General features: G+C 47.6%; 1 protein-coding gene across 1 annotated transcript; it reads left to right on the forward strand.

Annotated features, from left to right (window-relative positions):
• Positions 1-341: 341 nt before the first annotated feature.
• LOC147679403 (hydroxycarboxylic acid receptor 2-like) lies at positions 342-1,277 on the forward strand. Its single transcript, XM_086942452.1, has one exon. The coding sequence runs from the start codon at positions 342-344 to the stop codon at positions 1,275-1,277; it is 936 nt and encodes a 311-aa protein (XP_086798578.1).
• The last annotated feature ends 18,127 nt before the right edge of the window (positions 1,278-19,404 follow it).

Raw genomic sequence — 19,404 nt, forward strand, 5'->3', positions numbered from 1 at the left:
CAGTATCTCTTGTGTATCTCATCACCCCATCATGCCACCCCATAGGTTTGTTAGTAGGGAAGTGTGACATTCACACCCCCTGAATTTCACTGACTAAGATATATCCCTAATCGGAGGCCTACATGGAAATGATGGTTATAGCCTATATGCTCAAAACTGTTTTGATCCCACATGCCAATATAAAAGACAGCATATCCAAAAGTGAACTTCTCTGTTCTTAAATATGCACATCCCTGTGATGGTTGTAGAAGAATAACAAAGGTAAGGCTGTTTTAGAAGGTAAAATCTGTGATTATTGTTAATTCTGCATTTCACCAATATTTCTTTTTTTTTCAGAAACCATGAATTGGAATGCCTCCTGTCTCTTTGTGGAAACCCCGCACACATTCGCTTTGGCAGTAGTGCTCACGATTGAGTTTGGAATCGGCGTACTTGGTAATGGAGTAGCCCTCTGGGTCTTCTGCTTCCGCATGACATTATGGACACCCAGCACAATTTACCTCTTTAATTTGTCAATGGCTGACTTCATGCTCCTCTTCTTTCTCCCATTCCGGGTTCATTACTTCTTGCACACCAGTCAGTGGCACTTTGGTGATATTCCTTGCAGGATCATGCTGTTCATGATATCCCTCAACCGAGCTGGAAGCATCTGTTTTTTGACTTTGGTGGCAGCCGATCGATATTTTAAAATTGTGCACCCATATCACCGGGTCAACAGCATCACAAAGAAGGAAGCCATAGGGATAGTCGCTCTCCTATGGAGTGTCATCATTGCCATGACCGTCCATATTTTAACGGAGACCCATTTGATAAATGAAGAATTTGCAAACAGAACTCTTTGCGAGACTTTTGACCTCAACCAGAAGTTTAGTCCAACCCAGGTCTGGCAGAACATCTTCTTCGTGGCTGAGTGTGTTGTGCCCTTGGTGGCCATACTGTTCTGCACCCAATCCATTGTGCGCCAGCTAAACGCTCACCAGGTGGAAAGACAGAGCAGGATCCAAAGAGCGGTCAGATCAGTCACCTTGGTGTCCTTCGAGTTCACATTCTGTTTTCTCCCCAGCACGGTGGCCACCATCGCTGTCCTCATCTCCAAATGCTTAAACAGATGCGAGGTCTTTCAGATATCTTGCTTGCTGTTTGTTTACTCATTATCACTCACGTATTTGGACAGCGTCCTCAATCCCTTGGTATTTTACTTCTCCAGCCCTACATTTCGAAGCACATTAAATATAAGTCTTGTTCCAAATTTCATCAGGAAACGTGGACACCAATGAGGAGATCAAAGACAAAATGATCCAGTTAAAAATAGGGTGGATGTCTTTAACCTGGAACTGTGGAAGTCAACGTCATATTCAAACACATTGGCTTTCTATCACCTTTCATGCACGCGTGAAGACCATTCAGAGCGGTAAAACGCAAACTGCTTTCTGCTGAAGTTTAACATAGTGAGGGAATATGTTTTAGCACAATTAAACCATTACATACTAATGATCCCATTTTAATAGGAATCCTGTCCAGTGTCTCTCTTTAAAAAATTGTTTATTAAACAATTCGGATGATCCAGAGGGCACATCTTATCGAGTATTTGGTTTGGGGGGTTTAGGGCATCCCTTCCAAATACTGAATCTGAATGGGATGCATGTATATTTTGAGACCGATTCACGGTCGCAAAACATTCATAATTTACCATCTCCTTGAAGGAGGTGCTAACTCGCAAATGGGAAGGGGTCCACATGGGATCCCTTACCTACCCCTTCCTATTTGAGAATGGAAAACAATTATTTTTTAAGAGCAGGCAGTGGTCCTACACACTACTTCCTACTCTTAAAAAATGAAACAGTTTCATTTTTTCTTTTGAAACCTATTCCGTTTTCCTTTAAGAAAACCGGATTGCATTTGAAAGAAAAACACTGCTATATTTAAAAGCAATCACAGGTATGACAGTCCACCATATCTGTGATTGCATTGATTCCTAATTGGTTGGAAATTGCGGCCTATCTCATTAATATGCATGAGGTAGGTCTATTTGCAACCCACTATGAATTGCTAAGGAAACTCTAAAGAGTTTCATACATTAGGAATACCAGTTTCCTAATTGTGATTCAGAGAGAACCACAATGATGAAATCGGTATTCCTAATGTTAGTACAGCTGGCATTAGGGACAGATCTGATAGAATTCACTTTTCGATACCCTAATTACCCATTGATGATGTGTGAGTTAGCATCATATGGCTAACTGATGAAGTTCGTATATGCACCTATGCAGAATTATTTTACTTGCTCCTTACTTATATTCAAATGTACGTGTGACCATATTAGTTTCTTAGCTTAGCCTGTGTGCCACCATTTTGTGTATCCCTCTGTGCCTGCGGGCCCTGCTCGCTCATATGCCCCTCCCGCAGGAATACAGAAATTCACTAAGACAGCAGTTTTCGTTTCTCGGCTTGCTGTGGTCGAAACTAACAAGTCTCTTTATCAGTAATGTTCTCATGCCCAGAGACGCCGAAGCCTAGCTCCATGGCCTTGAGTAGAGATAGTGATGTATCCCTTGCAGGTGCAGATGCCTGCTGTATGATGGCATTGTTCACTGCTCCGAGTTTCGGTGATTTTCCATTAGGGGCGTACCCTTACTACTTGTTTTGCATTATATTGTATTGCTGTGATGCAGAGAGTCAGTCCTCTCGTTCGCACTCCTAGGAGTGAGGTCGGACAGGGCCCTCTCATATGAGTGTTGTTTGGCCTAATAAAGACTTTTGTTTATTCTTCTCCACTGTCCGGCTGACTTCCTATATAGTGATTATAGGTGAGTGCGGTAAGTCACTCGGGTGGATTTGAGCCACGCTTATCAGATGGCGCCCGAATAGGGACCCCGCGATAAGGATCTTTCTCACCCGTAAGTGGGTAGCAGAAGACCGGGGACCCGCTGGTCGGCACGGTGGGCCCGGGTACCCATCTGATGCCGAGCTTGGTTCTCGCAGCGCTGCCCCACCCTGCTGATCGGGAGAGGTCCCGGTTCGGATCTTACGCCGGGGTCCAGAAGGCGGAACTTGAAGCTGACCGTGTTGGTCCTGGCAGCCGGAGGTGGAGAACGGTAGAGGTCGGTGCCGCCTACGGAAGGTGAGTGATCCGCCTGTGATTGTTGCAGGAACGGGAGTGTTCCGGGAGACTAGAGTGTCTCCAGTGGTTTGAGGAGCCGGTGTGCTCCTGGGGCTAGTGTGCTCCGGGGAACTCAGAGTGCGAGCAGGCGCTCTGACAGACTTGACGAGGTTGGGGAAATATCTAGATGTATTGTTTGTAGAGATCCGACCGGGTGGTACTGTGGTGAAGGCGTGGCTCATTGCGGGTGGACTCCGGTGCTTGCCCTGAACTCCTAGAGTGGCGGTTCCGTGGAGGTGAATCCTGGGTCTCCCGTGGTAAAGTGCGCAGTGATCCGTAGTGCCGCACGGGGAGCGGATTCGTTTCCCCATCCTCAGAACAGTTAGTGTACTGTTCGGTCTGCGGTAGAGTCCAGGTTCCCCAGGTGTAGCGATCGCTACCATCGACAAGGTACAAGGTAAAGGATTTCGTATATCCAGTCCATGGCGGAAACACTACAAGTCCCAGAAGGCCATCCGGCGCTGGGGGTTGGCTCAGTGGGAGGACATTATATAAGCTCCACCTCCGGAACACAACGGGGCTTGTTAATCGTGTTCTGTAATCGCTCATGGTGGATGAGCCTTCCTTCCCTTCAAGTAAAGATCCTGGAGAACAGCGCCGATCAAAAGCCAGCGTGGTCAGTTATCCTAGACTGCACGACGCCGATCAACAGCCAGCGTGGTCAGATATCCTAGACTGCACGACGCCGATCAACAGCCAGCGTGGTCAGATATCCTGGTGGAGAACCTCTGGTCCACCGCCATTTCCAGTCGTGCAAGTACAAAGAGGAGTGCGGGCTCGCCTCCCCTTTTTTGTGTATTGTTTCTATTTAAAACGGCGTCTCGGCCGCCGCCATTTCTTGTTTACATTCCGGGGAAAACCTTGGTGTTTATTGTCAATGGCTACTGACAATTTCTGATACTGTTGTATTTGTAACCACAAGGAAGAAGTTGGTTTATTACGTGGTGGATCCACGTTTCGGAAGTAAGTACTTCAAAGGTTCATTTGAGAGTACGAACTGAGAGATAGCGGAGTGATGTTTAACTCCTCTGTACTTCTGGTCAACTATTACTAGGGTTCTTTTGTTGAGGATTCCTTTGAGGATACATGGGGTGGAGAAACTGGTGAGTAGAGAGAAGAGGGAAGGGCTGTTGGTTGCCTGTAAGTCTTACTACGGAAATAATCCTTTGTTCTCTGTCTCCCCTGCCTGCAGTGTCCCTGTACCAGTCACCTCATGGTAACAAGACCAGACGATACTTGACGTGCCATTCCCCGATGACAATCTACCTCCCGGCCCCTATTCGTACAGGCTCAAACAGTGGGTATATTCCATTGTAGGGGTTTGTGCGGAGCGGAGTTGGAAGGACTATCGTCTATCGTCTCTGCTGGCCATCAGAGTAAGGTTAGTGGCGCTTGCGTACTCTTGCGCTACTCTCAATCCTGACAGATTGACAAGCCCAAGAATACAGCCCAGCCTAGGCGATGGATACGAATGCCACTCTCACCGCCCTGTTGGAGAGCTTTACAGGCCTTCAACAGGAGGTCCAGAATTCCCGGTTAGAGAACCAGGCCTTATATAAAGAGATCTCTGAGTTACGTAAAGACGTATCAGATCTGGCCATAAGAGAGCCGGTGACGAAACCATTGATTCGGCCGGCCACTCTGCAGCCTCCCCCTTCCTTCCAAACTGGGGGGTCACTAGCAGCCCCTTCCACTTCTGCTGAAGCCACACCGACGGTACATATCATCCAAAATCACGGTATACCCCTGGCTCCTCCTGAAAGGTTTTATGGGGACCCACGAAAATTTGAAACCTTTTTGAACCAATGCCGTCTACATTTTTTATGCAAACCTATGGTCTTCCAGGACGAAGCATCCAAAACGGCTTTTCTGATGTCCTATATGGGGGGGAACGCGTCCAGCTGGACTATCCCTTTATTGGAAAAAGACGATCCTGTTTTACATGATTTTGCTGCCTTTTGCGTAGAACTCAGGAAATTGTTTGACAGGAAGTCTCACATGTTGTCCTTGGATCATGAATTAATGACCTTGAGACAAGGGTCCCAAGATCTGTTGTCGTACATCACGACCTTTAACCGTCTCATCGTAGAGACGGACTGGCCGGCCCAGAAACGGATCTCCTTGTTCTACCAAGGACTCCGGGGTGAACTAAAAGATGTCTTAGCTCAGGTGGTACAATTACCTACTACCTGTGAGGAGTTAATAGACCTGACAGTCCAACTAGATCACCGGCTGTTGGAACGAAAGGGGGATAGAAGAGGGGGGGATTACCGCTACTCCTATCCTTTATTTAAATCCCGACAGGGGGTAGAAGACAAGGCTAAAACACCAGAAGGACCGGAACCCATGCAAATAGGGGGTATACGTGGGCCCCTTTCCTGGGAGGAAAGAGACAGGAGAAGGAGGCTGAAACTCTGCCTCTACTGTGGTAAAGGGGGGCATTTCATCAATGACTGTAGGGCAAGGAATTATGTCCCTGGAAAAAATCCCCTTCCCCGAGGGCAGGCTGTTCTTAGTTCTGATGAACCGGCGGAAAACTGTCGGTCTTGAATCAGGTAGAGACCCCTGGTTTGAGACGACCTCATGATCCGGTCTCTCCTTTTGTAGCCAATACTTTACACCCTGCAGTCGCCCATATGAATGTGAATGTCGCTCTATGGGTTGCCAACCAGAAACCTATAAAGGTAGATGCCTTGTTGGATTCGGGGGCGACAGGAAATTACATCGACCAGACCTATGCCTTTCGTATGGGTATCCCCTGTGAGAAGAAGTCGATACCTGAAACCGTTAAGACAGTGGATGGTACCGTACTAACGTCAGGCCCAGTTACTTACCATACGTTGGCCCTCTTGATGAGATTCGGTGAAGATCACTGTGAATATATTCAGTTTGATTTGATCGATGCCCCTCAGTTCCGGCTCATTCTAGGCATGCCCTGGTTGACACTACATGATCCGGTGGTGAGTTGGGCTTCCCGTACAGTGAGCATGACCTCCGAGTATTGTAAGGAACATTGTCGAGAAGGAATGCATCACGACTTTCCCCTTGTTCCTTCGATCGCGACCTTCTTGGCTCATGAATGTGTGGTAGATGCCTATTGTTGTGCCAGCACTCTTCCTGAAGAGTACATATCCTTTCAGGCCTTGTTCGATAAACAGACCGCTACCCAATTACCTCCACATCGTACATACGATTGTCGGATTGATCTTGTTCCAGGCGCAGATATCCCCTGTAGTAGGGTGTACGCCCTTACGGAAAAAGAAACATTGTACCTCAAAAAATATCTGGAGGACAATATTGCATCTGGGTTCATTAGACACTCTACCTCCCCGGCCTCGTCTCCCATGTTCTTCATACCAAAGAAGGATTGCGAGGAATTGAGACCATGTATAGACTACCGCGCCATTAACAGGGTGACCATCAAGAATCGCTATCCACTCCCCTTAATTCCGGTATTGATGGATCAGCTGAAAGGGGCGCGCTACTTTACAAAACTTGATCTCCGCGGGGCTTATCATCTGGTCCGCGTGATGAAAGGAGACGAGTGGAAGACTGCGTTTCGAACAAAGTTCGGTCTCTACGAATACCGCGTGATGCCCTTTGGCCTCTGCAACGCCCCCGCCGCCTTCCAGTTTTTTATGGATGAAGTGTTAAGGGGGTGTTTGGAAACATTTTGTGTGGTCTATATAGACGACATTTTGATCTATTCCGTGTCTCTAGCTGATCACATCACCCATGTGAAAATCGTACTGGAAAGGCTCCAACAGAACTCCTTGTACGCCAAACTGGAGAAATGCCTTTTTCATGTCCAACAAGTAGCCTTCTTGGGGTATGTTATTGACGCTCACGGATTTCGTATGGACATGAGTAAGGTGGATGCCATCATTACTTGGAAAACGCCACGGAACGTTAAATCTGTGCAAACTTTCTCGGATTTGCCAATTACTATCGGCGTTTCATACAAGATTTCTCCAGAATCATCCATCCCATCACAGCCCTCTTGAGAAAGAATGTTCCTTTCAAGTGGGGAGAGGAAGCCGATTCCTCCTTCCAACTCCTCAAAGAGAAGTTCACGCAAGCCCCCATCCTTCGACATCCAGACCCCACGATTCCGTTTGTCCTGGAAACTGATGCTTCTCAGTTTGCTCTAGGGGGAGTCCTTTCTCAACGCCATCCTACCTCTGGTCAACTCCACCCGGTGGCTTACTACTCCAAGAAACTCTCTCCGTGTGAAATAAACTACTCAATCACCGACAAAGAGCTTTTGGCCATCAAAAGAGCATGCGAAGAATGGAGACATTACCTTTTGGGAGCGTTACATACGGTGGAAATCATCACTGATCACCGTAATCTTCTGTTCCTAAAGACGGCTAAGGCCTTGACTCCTCGACAATTGAGGTGGACTCTCTTCTTTTCGGATTTTGATTTTGTGATCAAATATAGACCGGGAACTCGTAACGGGAAAGCAGATGCGCTATCCAGGTTGGGTGAGGAAGAAATAACTACCTATACGGACCCCCCTTTTATATTGAAAGGAGCCGACTCCTCGGAAAGAGCTATCGCCTTGATCACCTCCGAAGATTTCCTGGACGACGTTCGGGTTGCCCTAAAGGACCAAGATATTACTGCTTGGGTACAGAAAGAGCCCGATAATCGATGTGAAAAAGATCAATTGGCCTATCATTCCCATGCCTTATTTGTCCCCAACCCTGCATTACAACGCAAAGTCCTGGAATGGTCTCACGATTCTGTTCTAGGGGGACACATGGGCATCTTTATGACTATCGCTAATGTGGAACGCTCCTTCTGGTGGCCTGGTGTCAGAATGGATACCAAGGAATACGTGAAGAACTGTGCAATCTGTGCCCAGGGGAAATCCAGTCACATCAAACCACCGGGACTGCTACAACCGTTGCCAATTCCACCCAAACCTTGGCACACGTTGTCCATGGACTTTATCGTAGAGATGCCCCCGTGTGAGAAACAAACTGTGATACTGGTAGTAGTGGACCACCTCACGAAAATGGGACACTTCATTCCCTTGCCTGGATTACCTTCCTCCAGTGAACTAGCCAAAGTCTTCCTCCAACACATCGTCCGTCCACATGGCTTACCGAGGGTGCTGATCACGGATAGAGGGACACAATTCACTTCCCGTTTCTGGAAGGCTCTATGTGCCATATTACATATTGATGCGCGACTCTCGACGAGCTTTCATCCGCAAACAGATGGCAAAACGGAACGTCTGAATCAGACGTTGGAGCAATACCTGCGGTGTTTTTCGCTACAGAACGCCACAGATTGGACCATTCTCTTGTGGTTGGCAGAGTTTGCCTATAATAACGCGGTACATACCACCTTGGGATGTTCCCCATTCTTTTGCCTCTATGGATTCCATCCTAACATGTTCCCTTTTGAATGGCCTGCTGAATCCTTGGTCCCTGCCATTCATGAACACCATGCTCATCTTCGAGCTATACTGATTGAGGCACGAAACAATCTCGAACATGCCCAAGAATCCCAGAAAGCCTACGCAGATAGGAGGCGTACTCCTGAGCCTGAATATAAGGTGGGGGACAAGGTATGGCTTTCTACGCATAATCTCCATATCAAGGGACTTACGAAACTGAAACCAAAGTATGTGGGTCCCTATGGCATTTGTGAGAGGATAAACGCTGTGGCCATGAAACTCTCGTTGCCTGCCTCCTGGACGATTCATCCTGTTTTTCATGTGTCACTCCTGCGTCCGTGCCTTCCGAGTGTGAGATTGCCCGATCGTCCCCTTCCAGTGGAAGTTGAGGGCCACGAAGAGTATGAAGTGAGTTCTGTTCTGGACTCTCGCTTGGTCCGAGGTCGAATACAGTACCTGGTGGATTGGAAAGGGTTTGGTCCCGAGGACAGAACCTGGGAACCCTTGGACCATCTGCATTGTCCCGAGTTGGTGGAACAATTCCATGAGCGATATCCAGGGAAGCCGGGACGTCCGCCGGGACGGCGGTCCACGAGAGGGGGTTCTGTAGCGATCGCTACCATCGACAAGGTACAAGGTAAAGGATTTCGTATATCCAGTCCATGGCGGAAACACTACAAGTCCCAGAAGGCCATCCGGCGCTGGGGGTTGGCTCAGTGGGAGGACATTATATAAGCTCCACCTCCGGAACACAACGGGGCTTGTCAATCGTGTTCTGTAATCGCTCATGGTGGATGAGCCTTCCTTCGCTTCAAGTAAAGATCCTGGAGAACAGCGCCGATCAAAAGCCAGCGTGGTCAGTTATCCTAGACTGCACGACGCCGATCAACAGCCAGCGTGGTCAGATATCCTAGACTGCACGACGCCGATCAACAGCCAGCGTGGTCAGATATCCTGGTGGAGAACCTCTGGTCCACCGCCATTTCCAGTCGTGCAAGTACAAAGAGGAGTGCGGGCTCGCCTCCCCTTTTTTGTGTATTGTTTCTATTTAAAACGGCGTCTCGGCCGCCGCCATTTCTTGTTTACATTCCGGGGAAAACCTTGGTGTTTATTGTCAATGGCTACTGACAATTTCTGATACTGTTGTATTTGTAACCACAAGGAAGAAGTTGGTTTATTACGTGGTGGATCCACGTTTCGGAAGTAAGTACTTCAAAGGTTCATTTGAGAGTACGAACTGAGAGATAGCGGAGTGACGTTTAACTCCTCTGTACTTCTGGTCAACTATTACTAGGGTTCTTTTGTTGAGGATTCCTTTGAGGATACATGGGGTGGAGAAACTGGTGAGTAGAGAGAAGAGGGAAGGGCTGTTGGTTGCCTGTAAGTCTTACTACGGAAATAATCCTTTGTTCTCTGTCTCCCCTGCCTGCAGTGTCCCTGTACCAGTCACCTCATGGTAACAAGACCAGACGATACTTGACGTGCCATTCCCCGATGACAATCTACCTCCCGGCCCCTATTCGTACAGGCTCAAACAGTGGGTATATTCCATTGTAGGGGTTTGTGCGGAGCGGAGTTGGAAGGACTATCGTCTATCGTCTCTGCTGGCCATCAGAGTAAGGTTAGTGGCGCTTGCGTACTCTTGCGCTACTCTCAATCCTGACACCAGGACTTGGTCGACGGGCCTTGTCCCATTTGGTAACACGTGTTTGGAGGTATTGTAAATGTGCGTGTGTGGTTTCCTAATGTATGTCTATATGTGTGTATGAACGAGCTCGAGCTAGCGACTCAAGGTAACGTGGTCTGTGGAGAAGTGTTTCTTTCACACTGACGTAGAGATGCCGTGTTTTAGTAAGTTACGATGCTTTGGATGTTGTTGTCGACCCTCAGATACTCGACTGGCCGAGAGCCAACCTGCACCCCCTGAAGGCACTCCAAGCTTTGATATGTATGTCAAGCATGGATTGGTCCCGATTTTGTTTGGTACTTTGTGGCACCGGTACACTGCCGATAATGTGGATTTACAATGGCCTTTAACGGGTTCTTTCGATGAAGCCAAATTGGATTATTTGCAAGACAAATTGTTTGCTAGGCGTAGCCGTCAGAGTATGTTTGATTCTTTGCGAGTGTGGCAGAAAGAGGCCAGGAAACGCAAACTGAGAGACGAGAAAGAGGCTTATAAAAAGTCCACCCAGACTATGGCGCAGAAGGCGAGAGAACAGGTTGGAAATGAGAATGCGCTACGTATGGAGCGCTCAGATAGACTTTGTAGGTTGAAAGAAAATAAAAGTTATGTACTGCGAGAGGACGACCCAGATGAGATGGAAGACATTTTGAATACCCGACCCCCTCCCTCTTATGCCCCACAGCCTTTGTATCCCTCCTTGCCAGTTCCAGCCCCCAGTAGTGGAGTTCCGGGTCCTTCAGCAAGTGCCCCCCAACAATCCTCGCCCTCGACACCCCTTGTTTCATTACTCCAGACCACTTCACCCGCACCCTCCCTATTTTCTTTAGCACTCCCTACTGTTTCAGCTAGTACCACCCCCAGTCAGGAGATGCTAACGCCGAGTCGAGGCGCAGGTAGTGGATTACTCTCGCAGGTACGGAAGTTGCTTACGCGTTCTACGGTTGGTTTAGATGAGAAGAGTATGGTGGCTAATCAGGCATGTCAGTGGGCCAGGAATAATATTTATTCGTTTGAAGATATTTGGTCCACTATGAAGGATTTTGAGCCCTTGATGCAACAGCACGCTTTGTGGCATATGTCAAATGTACTGATACCGCTATGGGAACAGGGGTATGGAGGTGTGGCTCCAGCGGTTTTACGAGACATACAGGCCGGAGCCTATAGGACGAATACCGGGGTGAAGGAGGTGATGAGTAGTTTACGTGCCCTATTACAATACAGAAATGAATTACCCTCTACAGGCATGCCCCACTTCCCAGGTCTACATCCTATGCGCGAGGTGCACCCTATTTTCCATCCCGAGATTCCCGAGGTGGTAGATCCTATTACAAGGGCTGTCACTAGGGACAGGATAGATGTGCATTTCCAGGAGCAATGGGTGTATACGCCATGGAAGAGAAGTGAGGTATTATCATTGAAGGCTCAGCTACCAGATTCTAGAAAGAACCCGACTGCCTACTACAAAGAGCTAACAGAAGCCGCGTCTTCCACTGTAATGACTTTAGCTGATGTTGAGTTGTTTTTCGGGCTTTTGGTCCCAGTTGATGTGTGGCAGCAAGTAAAAGGTACTGACCATGCGGAAGAGTTAGGAGGTACATGGCAGGAGTTGCAGGACTGGGATAAGGAGCGTAAGCCAGGGGAGAAGCCGAAGGCTGAGATTTTAGCTTTACCAGGGCGCATAATAAAATATATGCATTCCCTCATTCCCCCGAAAAAGGTAGATTGGGACAAGTTGACGGCTTGTAAGCAGAAAAAGGATGAGGCAGTCTCGGACTTCTTTACGAGGTTTGAGGAAACGTTCATAGATTTTAGTGGGCAAGATGTGTCACAAGATGGCGGGTTGCGGCTTTTTGTTAATAGGTTTGTCATGAACTTATTGCCTGAAATTTCAGCAAGATTGCAGGCGTCGGAGAGCACGTGGACAATGTCCTCTCCTTCGGGCATTCTCAGTATGGCACAGTATTATGAGCACAGAGAAAATGAAAGTAAGGACAAGCAGGAAAAGAAGGCTAAGGATTTAAAGACAAGAGTTTTGTTACAGCAAGTGGCTAGAGGCAGAGGAAGGGGTGCAGCGCCGAGTCGTGGAGGCGGCTACGGGAGAGGTGAGAGTAGGGAAAGGCTGGGACCGAATCAGTGCGCAAAGTGTAAGCAGGAGGGGCATTGGTGGAGGTATTGCCCACTGCTTCAGTCGAATGCTGGTCCAGGACGAGGACGAGGGAGAGGTGGTGGTGATTTTGGGAGACAGGCTGCACGATCAGAAGGAGGTGGGAGACCGGGAGGAAATTACTTTGACAATGGTGCTGACAGACAACAGTTGCAGAGGGGTGGTGGTCAGTACTATAACGATGATTACTCAGTGGACGATTTGACAGGGTTTTCCCACAACTAGGACAGCGTAGGACAGAGCATGGGACCAGTACTTATGGAAGTTGATCAGAGGGGACCCTATGTCGAGGCAGACTTATTGGGGTCTCAACAAAAATTTCTAGTGGATACGGGTGCAATGAAAAGTTCAGTGGCTCGTTCTCGGGTCCCAGGGGCGGCTCTGTCTGGCAAAAATAACATCTCTGTGGGTTTCGCAGGAACTCCGGTGATTAGCCCCATTTCTAAACCTCTCACGTTAACGATTGGCCCTTTCACTGTTGATTCACCGTTTCTATTGACATCGAATTGTGGGGAAAATTTGCTGGGCTTAGATCTATTGAAAAGGTTGCACGCCACCATCTATTGTTCCCCGGATGGCGTGTACCTCACTTTGGGCCCGAATGTCGCCCGCCCATTGCAGTGTTTTTCGAAGGATGACCCATTACCACCTGAATTTCAAGGCATACCCGACAGCTTGTGGGCTGTCAATGATACAGATGTAGGTAAAATGGATATCGCCCCGGTGTCAATAAGAGTGAAGGTGGGGGCAAAATTACCCAGGGTTCCTCAGTACAGGATTCCTAGGGAGGGGGAGAAGGCCCTGTTACAAATAATACAAGATTTAATACGGTCCGGTGTAGTGGAAGAGACTGATTCGAACATATGTAACAGCCCTATTTTACCTATCCTTAAAAGACGGTCACCTGAAGCTACTGATAATACTCCTGATGTCTATAGATTTGTGATTGATTTGCGACACGTAAATAGAGTAGTGGAGCCACAGTACCCGGTGGTCTCGGACATCACTACAATATTGACAATGATCCCCCCTCTGCGAAATATTTCTCTGTCCTGGATTTGAAAAATGCTTTCTTCAGTATTCCAGTCCATGAAGACAGCCGTTATCTCTTCGGATTCTCATTGGCTGGCCGAAGTTTCCGCTTTAAGAGAATTCCCCAGGGGTACACTGAGAGTCCGAGCATATATAGTCAAGCACTGAAGGCACAATTGGATGAACTGGAACTTCCACCTGGCAACGTCATGTTGCAATATGTGGATGATATCCTGATAGCGTCGGACGACGAGAAGGGTTGTCGGGATGCTACTGTGAAGTTACTGCATCATTTGGCAAAAAGAGGGCATAAAGTGTCCCTTCCAAAATTTCAATACTGTCGAACGGAGGTCACCTACCTCGGTCACCTCCTTTCGAAAGTGGGGAGGAGATTGACGCCAGAGCGCATAAAAGCGATTAATAACATGAAGGTACCTAACACGCAGCGAGAGGTGCGCGCGTTCTTGGGCATAACATCGTATTGTCGCCAGTGGATACCTAACTATGCGTTACTAACAAAACCCCTATTGTATCTGACTACCAAGGAAGTGCGCGAACCCCTACCCTGGACCCCCGCATGTCAAGAAGCGTTTGAGTCACTAAAAACGGCTTTATGTTCTGCGCCTGTTCTTGGAACACCTGATTACCAGAAGCCTTTTGTTCTTTACGTACATGAGGCGGAAGGTTGCGCGTTGTCTGTTTTAACTCAGTGTTACGGGGGGAAACAGAGACCCTGCGCTTATTTTTCTGCAATGCTTGACAATGTGGCGAGAGCGCTGCCGAGTTGTCTAAGAGCCACAGCGGCTGCTGCGGTCTCCATAAGACAATCGGCAGGGCTCGTATTGGGATCAGATCTCACAGTCATGGTACCGCATGCTGTGGACATTTTGTTGAACAGAACACAGACGCAGCACTTAACTAGTGCTCGTCTTATGGGTTATGAGATGACTCTTTTTGCACCCCATGTTACGATCAAAAGGTGCGCAACACTGAATCCGGCCACATTGTTACCTATCCCCACAGATACAAAAGACGATGACATACATGACTGTCTGTTCAGGACTGAAGAGGAGACAAAGGGGAGGGTGGATCTGACAGACGGTACATCGACAGCAGCATATGCAATAACAACATTACAGACAGTAGTGGAGACTTCTAGGATACCTTACAATTCTGCCCAAGCTGCTGAGATTATAGCCCTACTGAGAGCATGTGAATTGAGTGAGGGACTAGACGTGAACATTTATACTGACAGCCAATACGCCTTAGGCGTGGCTCATAATTATGGGCGACTTTGGGCAGAGCGGGGATTTCTGACTTCTCACGGACAACGCATACAACATGGCCCACTGATATTACGACTGCTAGCAGCATTGACACTACCCAAAAGACTGGCTGTGATAAAGTGTAGCGCACACAAGACAATAGTGGATGATGTAGGGCGAGGCAATGCCTTCGCCGACGAAACAGCAAAAGAGACTGCCAAGGAGAAATTACCACGAATGTTTGTGGCAGGACCAGCTAGATGGGTCCCAGATATCCATATGTTCTCGGACACTGTACAGAGTGTAAAGAACATACAGGGAAAAGCGACAGAAGATGAATTGAGGGCATGGAAGGATGGGCAGGGACGATTGGATGTGGATGAATGTTGGACAGATGTGACCGATAAGAGACAATGGTTACTCCCGAATGCATATGTTCTTCCAGTAGTGACGATGGCGCATGGGCCTGCGCATGTTAGTGCAAAGGGCATTTGTAAATTGTTAGACCCAGTGTGGAGCAATAAGAATAACTCTTAAGTGGCCACTCACTTGGTTCGACAGTGCATGGTGTGTTTGAGGCATAATCCTGGTAAGGGTACCCCTGTCCCAACGGGAAACTTTGCACCTCCTTCATTCCCTTTTGAGGTGATTCAGATGGATTACATTGAAATGGAAAGGGTCAACAACTTGAAATATGTCCTTGTAGTCGTATGCGCCTTTAGTAGGTGGGTGGAGGCGTACGCAACGAAAGATTGCACGGCCATTTCTACTGCAAAAATGTTGATAAAGGAGTATTTTTCTCGCTTTGGATTACCTAGGGTGATCTGGAGTGATAATGGTACGTCCTTTAATGCAGAACTAGTCAAGCAAATATGCAAAGGCTTACAGATTTCCCAGAAATTTCATTCAGCTTTACACCCTCAGGCAGCAGGACTTGTGGAGCGATTTAACGGCACGCTCAAATTAAAAATGGCCAAAATATGTGAGAGTACAGGTCTCCGTTGGCCAGATGCCCTTCCCTTAGCCTTGCTTTCCACAAGAGTAACAGTGAACTCAAAAACGGGTGTCTCCCCCCATGAAGTGGTATTCGGCCGCCCGGCCAATATCTGGGGAGTGCCCAGGCCTAAATGTTTTTTCGAAATACCATACCCTTTGTTGACAGACTATCTGTATGCTTTGACTAAAGATCTTCGTTTTATTCATCAGCAGGTAGCAGACACTCTGAAGCCGTTGCCGGAGGGGCCAGGACACTCCATCAACCCAGGGGACTGGGTTGTTGTCCGAAGATATCAGCGGAAGTCCTGTCTGGAGCCGAGGTGGTCGGAGCCACGCCAGGTACTACTCACCACGCGTACGGCGCTTCGGGTGGAAGGAAGGAAGGCGTGGACCCACGCCTCACATGTGAAGAGGGTCCCGCTCCCGTTGCCCTATGACCAGTGGGTAAAGGACGGCATTGCTGACGAAGAGCATGAGAATATCCCAAGGTATGCTCCTTTCTCGGATGCTTCACTGATTGGAGAAGAGTGAAGCGGAATTGAGAATTCAGTGAGCTCTACTACTCCTGTTGCTACTAGTGAAGAGACACCAGAGAGTTCAGCATCTGTCACAGATACACCTGCTTTGTTCACTGACCCCGAAGTGCCAGGGAGCACTCGATACAATTTGCGGCCCCGAAGAAAATAAGTAACAGTGCTGAAATATGATGGACTAAACACTGGAAGAAGGGCTTAGTGAACTTTCTGAATACGAAGATTTAGTAGTAGGGATGGACTTGTAAGAGCCCTGGTGTTTAGCCGAAGATTGTGTGTTATGGAACTATAGAGTGGTGCGGGGCCCGAATTAAGTGCTCTCTTGTTTTCAATTGTTGAACAGCGACGTTGGAATAAGGTATGGACGGTAAAAGCCTGCCTGTGAGGCTTTGAAGGACACAGGGAGAAGATCCCTTTTTAAGGGTTGAAGAACCCCTCTGGCCGGTTGAGGATTGTCTGGGACTATTTTTTAGTAGAAGTGTTTTTTTTTTCATTTTTGTTTTTGGTAGATTTTGAACGTTCTTGAGAATGTATCCCTTTGGACGCCCCATTCCTGATGAGGAGCAGCCCTTTGCGGCTCCTCCGAGACCTGTGCCTGATTCCCCCTGGTTGGCCCTTCCCCGAAAAGGAAAGATCGTGGTCATCATTATTATTCTGATTGCTTTTATAGTGACTCTTGGAATATTGTTTTTCCTGGATAAAGCTTACCCCGTTCATGTGTTTGCACCCACACCCACTGCCATTCCTGAACATAATATGATTACTGTTGATTATGGTGAAAGAATGTTGAGAAAAGGTTATAAAGAAAATGTTTTTATTAAGACTTTGCACCATGCACACGCCACTACCAACTTGACAGATTGTTGGGTTTGTGGGCTCTTGCCTTCTGCTGCCTATAAGAAAGACAGATTTCTTGCCCTCCCTTTGACGCCTGTGAATAGTTGTGTGGGGTGGTGTACTCTCATAGGTCTTGTTAAATATTTCCAGCAGCCAGATTCCTTGACTCCTCGACTGCAGAATAGGGGGTGGACAATGACTATGCGAGTACGCCCTCTACTTCCATCTTCCCTTGGACGAATATATACTGACGGACGTTTTGACCGGAAATTTATAGAGACATGTGAGAAAAAGTTGGGCCGGTTTCTGATACCAAATGATACTGACAAAGTTAGGGAAAGTTTCATGAAATTGAATGCCTCTCTGTCTTACAGACACCCCCCGAAGGGTAACGATAGTGCCAAGTCTCTAATACCCCTGGCTGTGGTAGGTCCTTCTCCATATTTCTGTATAGAGGGAAGGGGTCCCATCAAAGTTGGTAATAGCTCCTGTAATGTGACTGCATCGATACGTTTGCCTCTCAGCCCCTCTTTGATTGCCCCACCCAGTATCTATTTCGTGTGCGGAGATAATGGATACTTATGTTTGCTCGAGGGTTGGGGTGGGGTGTGTTACCTAGCCTACATGATTCCTCCTGTATATGTGGCCCCTTCTGATTATCACAAAACTCATCGTCGATTCCCCAGTCCACAAGAGCAGCGTAAGAGGAGGGAGCTTCAGGTAGATGACGTTGATCAGACGGACACCTCGTACCAACAATGGACTGATTTTTCTAAGGGTTTGCTGCCTTTCTGGGGTCCGATATTTAACAGCAGGGCTATTAGGGGACTGTCCAGGGTGATGGAAAAGGTAGTTCTCACTGAAGCTGACATTACGACTAACATATCTGTCGAGATTCAGGCTATGAGATTATTTACGATCCAGAACAGGATGGTGCTTGACGTCATACTGGCTGACAGGGGTGGGGCCTGTCGCGTCATCGGGACGTCTTGTTGCGTTTATATACCTGACTCAGCCCCGACTGTTAACTTGGCAGTACAGAAATTACATAGATTAGCGACTGAACTACATCAGGATAATGGGACATGGTCCTTACAGGGGTGGCTCTGGGGTGCCTTCTGTTCCTGGGGTTGGAAAATATTGATGGGCTTGGTTGGTGTGGTGAGTGTAATTCTGACTTGCTGCCTTTGTGTATATTGCCTCCCTCCATGTTGCTCAATGTGTGCTACGAATTTACGTCCGAAAAAGAAGTTACCTGGTCAATATACAACTTCTATGATAACTGAAATTCCTGCTGATGCAAGTTGGTTGATGTTTATTGCAGAGGATGTTCTAGACTAAAGAAATAAATAAGGGTATAGAGAAAAGTCCTGCCCCTAGAATGGATGTCGGCACTACCTTTTGGCAAATAAATGAGGCCATAGTTAGCCAATGATGCTAAAAGGAGGGTCTGATAGAATTCACTTTTCGATACCCTAATTACCCATTGATGATGTGTGAGTTAGCATCATATGGCTAACTGATAAATTTCGTATATGCACCTATGCAGAATTATTTTACTTGCTCCTTACTTATATTCAAATGTACGTGTGACCATATTAGTTTCTTAGCTTAGCCTGTGTGCCACCATTTTGTGTATCCCTCTGTGCCTGCGGGCCCTGCTCGCTCATATGCCCCTCCCGCAGGAATACAGAAATTCACTAAGACAGCAGTTTTCGTTTCTCGGCTTGCTGTGGTCGAAACTAACAAGTCTCTTTATCAGTAATGTTCTCATGCCCAGAGACGCCGAAGCCTAGCTCCATGGCCTTGAGTAGAGATAGCGATGTATCCCTTGCAGGTGCAGATGCCTGCTGTATGATGGCATTGTTCACTGCTCCGAGTTTCGGTGATTTTCCATTAGGGGCGTACCCTTACTACTTGTTTTGCATTATAATGTATTGCTGTGATGCAGAGAGTCAGTCCTCTCGTTCGCACTCCTAGGAGTGAGGTCGGACAGGGCCCTCTCATATGAGTGTTGTTTGGCCTAATAAAGACTTTTGTTTATTCTTCTCCACTGTCCGGCTGACTTCCTATATAGTGATTATAGGTGAGTGCGGTAAGTCACTCGGGTGGATTTGAGCCACGCTTATCAGATGTACAACCCATTTTTGCATGCGCAAACGGGTTTGCGACCTGTTTGCGCATGCAAAAGTCTACGGGGCCATATCCAAACCCTATTTAGCGAGTTGCAATTTACTTGCGACTCGCTAAATAGGATTTGCGACTCGCACTTAGGAAGGGGCATTCCAATGGCATAACTTCCTAATTGCGACTTGCTACC

This window comes from Lissotriton vulgaris, chromosome 11, assembly GCF_964263255.1.
Source record: "Lissotriton vulgaris chromosome 11, aLisVul1.2, whole genome shotgun sequence".
NCBI classification, from domain to species: domain Eukaryota; kingdom Metazoa; phylum Chordata; class Amphibia; order Caudata; family Salamandridae; genus Lissotriton; species Lissotriton vulgaris.